Raw genomic sequence first — 8,978 nt, 5'->3', positions numbered from 1 at the left:
GTAATTCATAACTTAGAGCAACTTGTAAGCCCCAGAATCCCATTACCGACTGTGTGTTTTGCCCATAAATCTTCAAATTAGCCAGGCTTTGTCAGTTCAGAGGGGTGCAAGTCATTTCAAGTCATAGCATAAACCTGAAAATTTCTTCTCTCAAATAGATAATTTGTATACATCCAAAGGTGGAGTCTAATAAGGAAAGTTAGTAATGAAAATTGCTGACACTGAAATCTTGTGTCATCTCTTTTCAGCAGTGTAAAATAGAACACTTTATCAAAATGGAGCTGTCAATAATGGTCAATTTCCTTTAACAACTACACTCTAAATAGATTTAACTGGCTATTTCCTTCACATGTTCTCAATGAGAGTATTGAGCAGTATGAAAGAAATACGACAAATAATTGGAATCATATCCCCAAACTTCCTATCTATTTAATCATAAGGAAAAAAGAGGCTTGCTTAAGCCTCCTAGTTTTTTAATGATGACTTTCATTTATGTTTCTCAGAGAAACAAAAGAATATACTTCCTATTATTTTGTATGTAACTCGTTTGCATAGCAATTCTCAAATATTAGCATTCATCAATAACCACTTTAAGGTTATATCATTAGAATTGTCTATCTTCTTGTCTTGTTATTAGTAATAAAACCATGATAAATTCCCATCTAGTATTTCTGAAGCTTTAGGGAATACTAAGTAATAGATTTGAAAAAAGCTTACAAGTGTCCTCTAATTACAAGACAGGATTAAACTCCACGGAAAGACAGCAGTGGAATAAGCTTTTCAACTTAACGGCTTCTTAAATACGCTCTTGTTTTCCCATGGAAAGATATTTAAAAATCATTATGATTCATGGTAACCAATTATTTTGTTGTTTTTGGATGAGATTATTTTTATAGCTTTATTGAGGTATAACTGACAACACATTAAATTGTTCATATTTACAGTAAACAGTAAGTTTTGACATATGTATGCACCTGTGAAGCTGTAACCATAATCTAGATAGTGAACATTTCCATCATGAGAGATAATTTTGAGTATATCAAAAATGTAAAATTTTGGTGACCATCAGATTTCCAGGGACATCTGGCTTTAGGAGGCCATATTTATTGTTTAGTGAATGATTTTTCTCTAATTTATTGTCATCTTTTGAACGTTAGTGCACTAGCAGAACAAAAGATTAGGCAGACTCTAGGCTTTTTCATTTTAGCATTATTGAGGAGTGCCTGAATGGTCCTGAAGTTGGCCTTTGAATATACCGATGGACAGGTATGAAATCCTCAAGATAAGCATGGTGGCCTAGAGTCCCACAGTCTCACAGTGTGCTGTACCGTCTGCGCCCTCCTTTTCTAGAGAAGAAACAGTGGATAAACCTATTCCTTCACCGTGTGTGTTGTGGTGAATCTTAGTTTTTAAAGGCACATTATTTTATTATTATATAAACAACTGGGGAACCAATAAAACACAAGACATTTGAAAAGATGGGTCTTCATATGGGCATAATACATGTTAAGGCAAGTCACTTTCCTCCTCTGAGTTTGGGTTTATTTGCTATCTTCCATTTTATCGCAGTGAACTGTAAAGAAAAAGATGCAAGCTCATGGAATGTCCAACTTCTGAAATACAACAGACTGACTGCACAGATAGCGTATGATTAGGATGGCCTTGGCTCAGTGTTTCTGAAAGGAAATGTACAGCTTTTGTCCTGCCTATTGATATCCTGTTTGCACTCAGGGCTGGTCAGGGTGAGATGTGTTAAGCTTTTTTTGGAGGCTGTCCTGATAACTCATTCCTTTACTCCACTATTTTCAGGCCCATTCTGGAAACGCAGGATTTAACCTCGGGGTTGCAGCTTCCCTGGTCTCCATCTGCCATCAGAACCCATCTCCACCCCTTCCCCGCTCAGACCTGTGTCCCCTCCACAACTCATACTGCTCACTCTCAGAACTGTGGCCCTGAGTTCTCTAGTTTTCCCTCTTTGCCTCCGGACTCAGGACACCAGTCGGGGCTTAACTTTCTGAGTTGGGAAGGCGACGCTGCTGGTGGCTGCTTCTACCTGCTGGTTCTTCCTTTTTATTCCTCCTCAAACGAGAGGAAGATTCGAGGGGATCTGGCACATCCCCTAACCGGGGCCTGCCATTTGCAGGTTGGGGGCTGACGTGCCCAGGAGGACCCGGACCAAGCAGGCCATTTTCACCTGCGTAATAACAGGCTTGGGAGTAGCGAAGCAGCGGCGGCAGCAGCGACTGGAGTAGGAGGAGGAGCGCAGGCAGCGGCCGCTGCGGGGCCGGAGGAAGAGGAGGGGGGAGAAGGAGGAGCTGAAGCGGGAAGAACGGCAGGCAGCGGCTCGGCGGAGTTGCAGCAGAGGCGGCGGTGGCGCTGAGACACCGCAGCTTCCCCGAGCGCCGAGTCCCTCCGGGGACAGCAGCAGGGAGCGCCCGCGCAGCCACCGAGCCTCGGCCCAACCAAGCCGCCGTCGCCGCGCCGGGGGACCGCCAGCCATGGCCGCGCTGCCGGATCCGCAGGACGAGCTGCTGCCGCTGGCCGGCCCCGGGTCCCAGTGGCTCAGGGACCGGGGGGAGGGGGAGGACGAAGCGGTGACGCCGAAAGGGGCCACGCCAGCGCCGCAGGCTGGGGAGCCCAGCCTGGGGTTGGGCGCCAGGGCCCGGGAAGCGGCGCCGCGGGAACCCGACTCGGGCCCCGCCCGGCAGTCGCCCATTGCCATGGAAACTGCATCCACAGGTAAGGCGGGCGCCGCTGCCCCTCAAATGGCGTTGGGGACCCGGGCGCCCTATTCAGTCCCCTTCTGCGCGGCTCTCCTGGGCACCTGCCTCGCGCTTTCTGCCTTGAGCGCCAACCCCACCCCCGCGTCGCCACGGGCGACTGGGAATATTCGCGGGCTGGTAGAAAACAACAATTTTATTTTTCCCAAAGGCTCAGAAGAAGTCAAGATGCTTTTGATCCTTTTATTTCATTATCATGATTATTTCCGGTTTAAAAATTGTTCTCATCGACAAACCGCAGCATTCTGACTGCTGGCGAGTCTGGGTACAAGTTTCTCCCTCCTGCCAGGGGGCTCCGAGCTGTAGGGCCCGTTTGACAGGTTGTGGGGATTTTGGGGGGCGTGTTTGCGCGCGGTGTGCGCGCCGGCTACAGGAGATGCTGGCAACCCAGCGGCAGGCAGGCCCGCGGCCCCTGGACCCGGCTCTGTCCAGGGCAGAGATGTGGCTGTAACTGCCCCTTACCCTTGCCCTCCACGAATCGCCACCATACCCTACTCCCCCCACCTCCCTTCACCTTTCCCCTCGCAGAAAACAAATCCCAGGGAGTTTGTCCCTAATTCGGAAGGCACAGCTTTGCTAGGGTGCTGTGGCTGCCCCCGCCCAAAACCTGTATTTCGTCGCTGCCCGGATGGCCCCACCTTGCAGGGAGCATTGAAACTTGGAAGTCCGAAATGCGGCGGACTTGGCTGTGGGTTGTAGGGGTGGTGGTGAGTGGACGTAGCACAGTTTACCAGCAGTCTGATCCGCCCGCCCCGCCCCCCACCCCCAAGGAAATCGCCCTGGGTTTGGCCTTTCTTCACCTGACGCCCTATTCGAAGTTTGAGCGCGCCAGTGTCCAACGGGAGCCCAGGCCCCTGGCGCATCCTGGTCAAAGGATCCGGGAAGCGCGCTTTGAGGCTGCTGGCCTGGTTAACGCTGTTTCCAGGGAGAGGAAAGGGGATGCTGTGTGGTGCTCTTTCCTGAGAAAGCTTTGCTATGGTGGAGTGGGAGTTGTGTAGTTTTGGCAATGTAGAGCTAGAAGGCCTGGGGTGGTGGGTGCTCCCAGAGGAGGGGAAGGGGAGTGTGACTGGTGTGTGTGCTCTTGGTGGTTGATTTAAAGAAACCCCTTTTCGTAAGCTTCTCTTAAGGGTTATGTGGAATGCCTAAGGTAGTTGTAATTAACTGCCCTGGTACAGAAGATCTGAGCTGGGGAAAAGAGGTTTGGAGAATGCCTTGAATAAAATTTGTCAATATCCTGAAGGGAAGAGAAGAAGTGGAGACCCTATATAAGAAAAAAGAAAAAGAAAGAAAGAAAGAAAAGTACTAAAAAGCTCCAACGCCAAACGCCAGTGGTTGTATATTAATTATTATATCCCTGGGGGTGGGGGAGGATTTAAGTCTAAGAATGGCTGCGCAGTCTCTCCTTCAACTTCTGCATCCAAATGGAAACAAAACTCTTTATAATTACAAAAGAAGATGGCAAATGATAATAGACAAAGGAAGGTAGTTTTTGTCTTTACCATTCTTTGCTGAGGCTAGACTGCTCATAGTTCAGAATCTTTATCCACTGTAATCAAAGTTAATTGTTTCTTTATGAAACATTACCCACCTCCTATTAATGCCACCAAGATTATGTGAACTAGAAAAGGGAAGCTAAGTGCCCCATGTTCAGTAACATATCCACAAAAGTTATTATATAGGAAATGCTTAGAATATATGTTTGTGGGGTACAGTGTGATGTTTTGATATATGTCTGCATTGTCAGATGATTAGCTAATTAACAAATCCATCATCTCATGTACTTATTTTTTGTGGTAAAATCATTTAAAATTTACTCTTTTAGCAATTTCAAAATGTACAGTGCATTGTTACAGAAAGGTGGCTGTAACAAATAACAATACATTTGGCATTTTTAGTATTATTATTATAGAAATACCTTGCTTTATTGAATGTGTTTGGGGTTTTCTATCCTAGGCAACAAATATAGTAATAAAATCAAACATGATACTACGTTTGGATAGGAGAAGAATGAAGAAAGATGGAAGGAACACATTTTGCATATTTATATAGACAATCTTTAGTTTATGATTGTGGCTTGAAGGAATTTCTAATATAGTTGTTGATTGGTTAATGTCTTAAATCTCTATGTTTCTTATTAAGTAGACTGGATGTGCTGCTATAAGAGACTCAAATGCCAGAAATGATATATAAATAAGTAGCTAGATCTTAAAATTCCAGAGAAATCTTGTCCAGCTTCCTGGTCTGTTATTTTGGCAGTTCTATTGCTATAAGCAAAGTTAGCAGGTCAGCCCTCAATTGTATCAGAGACGCCTATTAAGCACACTACTTTACACTGTATTTCTTAATTGACTTTTTTTTTTGGCTTATACACAGAAATTTATTTTCTCACAGTACTAGAAGCTGAGAAATCTAAGATCAAGGTAGAAATGGTGTCTAGTGAAGGTCTGCTTCCTGGTCCATACACAGCTGTCTTTTCACTGTGTCCCCACATGGCAGAAGAGTGCTTTTTTTTTAAAGTGGTGCTTTTTGGGACTCAGCTCAAACTAAGAAGTAACTTAGACTTAGAGTGTGATGCACTGTAAACAGAGTTTGTTTCTTTTTCAGATGGAAATTTAAGACAGATACTGATGTTTTAAAAACTGTTTTTCTGAAAAACATCACCAATCATGCCATCTGGACAGATATTCTGTTATTTATTTTTATACATCGATGGTAATTAAAATTCTTCCAGGAACATTTGCAAAAATATTTCTCAGCAGTGTCCTGGAATGAATATATGTTTAAACATCATTAAAACTGCACCATAAAACTCCATCCGTCCTCTATTTTCAGGTATTCTCATTGCTTCTGTCCCTTTTGTGGCGTGGAAATAGTCTCAACAAAATAACACTGTTTTCTAAAATTACAACTTCATTTCTAAATTGATAATGGACATGTGAGATTATGTCTGTTGACAAGGGAACATTTAATACACCATGGTAGCTACAACATGTTAGTGTTGTTAATCATACAAGTACCATCATCTAATAACTTTATACAAAGGGTGTTAAGAGCAACTGTTTTGTTTTTTCATGATCAGTTATTTTATTCCTGGAAACTATTCAAAAGGAGCATACAATAACAAAAGGAGAAAATAATGGTCCTTTGTTTAAAGAAAGAATTTTAAATAGAACATTTGAACAAAATGAAATAGAAGTTAACTCATTGCCTGCTTTGGAAATTAACTCATTGACTGCTTAATATATGGAAAGCCAAATCAAGAACATGATGGAGAATGGTCAGGAAAAATCAGTCCAATATGATTTGCTGCAGTGATATCAATTTATAGATAATTTGACTTAAATTTCAAGATAATTAAAAAAGCATTTTCCAATTTACTTTCCCATGGACCATATTGTTTATATGTCTGCATTTTTCAAATGCTAAATGTGATACTGTATTGGAAAAACTATTCTCAGTCTATCATGATTTAAATAACTTTCAGAAAGTTTCATATACCCTGTGTTCTATTTAATATAACAAATCTAAAGAACTATAACACATTACCGCTCATCTTCTAAATTCCATTTGGAGGCCAGATTAACTGTCTTCACTTTTGGATGTGTTTGACAGATGTGTGGACATTTTTTATTTGGAATCATTTCCAGGTAATCCCCTTCAGAAGGTATAAATTTCAATCTTCATTCAATCTTCTTTCTCTTGAGAAAGTTACAGTTCTATTGAAATGGTAAGGGACATTACACTTCGCTATTACTATTTTTAAAGAAACATATAAGATGAATAAAAGAGTTTGGAAAACGAATGCAATTTATTTATCTGGATACAGTCAATATCTCTGGATACAGTCAATTCTCTGGATACAGGCATATCCTCTGGATACAGTCAATACCATTTCTGTAAGTAAGTACAATACATATTCTTTAATATAGGGAATTCAAATTAGGTTAAATTAAAATTTAGAGATGCTTACATACTTTAAAAATACATTGATAAATATCATAAAGGCTTTCAGCTTAACTCTCCCTTCATGAACTTCCTGTTCCAACAGAACCAGCCTGCTCATTGCCTTGCTCATAGGCTCTCCTCTCTCCATCTCTTTTTTACTTCCAATTCTGAGGGTTGAGAGAAGCATTGTTGGTTATCTTGCCCATTTTGTTGTCTATCCCTGGGAGCATGGATTACAGGGATTACAGAAAGCTTTTATTATCTTTTGTAAAGTGAGAAACCATTGCGGTTCAATTCAACTTAGTAGACATATTAAATGCCTCCTTTGTGTAAGGATCTGTGCTAAACACAGGTCGGTCATGGCTTCCTAAAACATGTGCACCTTTCTGATTCACAGTATTTACTTCAGCCAAATAGTTCCTTTCATGTTATTTTTCATTTTCTTCATTCCCAAGTTATTGCTGGAAGCTTGACTAGAAGGGAATTATAATAATCTAACCCCATGGGCACAAGGGTATGAGTTAGTGTTCTGAGATCAACACAGGATAAGTAAATATGAGCACAGCTTGCTCAGACTGTGAAAGACAAAATCTGCCTTTTTGTCTAGCTGTGAAAAAGAAAATCTTTCTCTCCCTTTATTTCCATCATCTATCTCATTCTCTGCATCCTCAAAGAAATAACTGGCTAAATGTTACATCAAGATCTTTGGATTAGTTAGTTGTGATTTTATTCAACAATTAGATTATTTCAGTGGTGACTAAGGGAGTTTTGAAAACGATGCTGGAAAATTTAGAGAGCAGTGAAAATAAAAGACATTTCAAGAGACTAATATATCTATATAGGAATGCTGTGCACTAAAGTCATTGTAAAGAACATGGTCCAAAAATGAAAGACAACCAGTTTTGTTTGGTTAAATAACATTTGAGGGCAGGGAGAACGGTGAGAAGAGTGCGAGCCAGAGAGGCCCACTGTTTGTGGAAGATGCTGTAGTATTAGGATATGAGAAAAGGGAGGGAAGAGCTTCTCAATTCTTATTTGAGCTCCCTAATTTAAAATGGACAGTGATTGTTAAGTTGGAAAATTGAAACATACAGAAAGAGATACCTGGATTCCCGGATAAGTAAACAGAAGGTAAAATCTTGTATTACTACTTTGATGAGATCAGTTCTTCACATCCAACTACCTTACATCTCATGGAATTGAATGAGTGTGCTGAGCAGCTTTAAATTCATTCCCAGTATCTTTGGAGAATAAGACTAGGGCTAGAAAAGCTGAATTTGATATGTGATTTTCAAAAAGGGGAAAATGGTGGATTCTTAAAACTTATAAACCAGTATGTTTGACACTGATTGCTGGTAGAATCTAAGAATGTGTTATTATGCTAAATATTCATAGACCCTTAGAAAAGAATGAATATGTTGTTCAGAAATTCCCTCTGGTTCACTAAAACATAATGCCTGTACAACATTATTTCCCTCTTTTTCAGATTTTGAATTACCAACACACATGTAGCACTTCCTGTTTCTAGGAACTTACAAAATGCTCAACTTACATAAAGATATAGAAAGCATGCTTTTTAATTTATAAACTGCACAAAATTTCAAAGGATGGCTGATATGCTACAGGGCAGCATTGCTGTGAAAAAGAATCTTGATTTTAATGTTTATTCAAAAGCAACAAGATAAATCTGTTTATTAAAATTATTTTTGCCCCAATTTAAAAATGGGGGGGTAGAAAATACATACACATGGTATTAAAATCTAGAAGCTACAAAAGGGTAAGCAGAGAAAAGGAAGTCTTCACACCTTACGTTTCAACAGTCCATTGCTCCTCTCCAGAGGTAACCATTGTAATTAGTTTCAGCAAGAGAGCATTACTTATGATTATACTACTATTTATTGAACTCTTGCTATATGTCAGGCATTGTCTAAGCACTGAGGATTATAGTACAGAAAAGGACAGATAAAAGCCTTTCATCCATAAAGTATACTTTTTTTCTTGGTGGGGGCAAGGAGAGAGTAAGGAAGGGCAACAGAGACCAGAACCTCTATATTAAGGGATGATAAGTATTATGAAAAAGGTCAAAACAGAGTAATGGGAATGAGAGGGTTGGTCAAAGAAGACCTCTTTGATAAGATATCTTTAAAGCAGAGACTTGAAGAAAGTGACAGAACAGTCATGCAGATGTCTGAGAGAAGAACATTTTGGGCAGAGGGAATATCTGTTGCAAAGGTCCTGGGTAGGAGTGTGCCT

The 8,978-nt window shown here is 40.9% G+C and overlaps 1 protein-coding gene across 1 annotated transcript in view; it reads left to right on the top strand.

The window, feature by feature from the left end:
- Nucleotides 1–2,168: 2,168 nt before the first annotated feature.
- Nucleotides 2,169–8,978, top strand: part of RTN1 (reticulon 1) — a 286,071-nt gene continuing 279,261 nt past the window's right edge. The window contains exon 1 of the mRNA XM_011961922.1: nucleotides 2,169–2,739. Within this exon, the coding sequence (XP_011817312.1) occupies nucleotides 2,499–2,739 (241 nt within the window). The 5' untranslated portion in view covers nucleotides 2,169–2,498. The remainder of the gene's footprint in view (nucleotides 2,740–8,978) is intronic.

The sequence above is a fragment of the Colobus angolensis genome, unplaced genomic scaffold (genome assembly GCF_000951035.1).
Source record: "Colobus angolensis palliatus isolate OR3802 unplaced genomic scaffold, Cang.pa_1.0 Scaffold57, whole genome shotgun sequence".
Lineage (NCBI taxonomy): Eukaryota > Metazoa > Chordata > Mammalia > Primates > Cercopithecidae > Colobus > Colobus angolensis.
The sequence above is the reverse complement of the archived record's forward strand: the minus strand, read 5'-3'. Positions and strand labels throughout refer to the sequence as shown.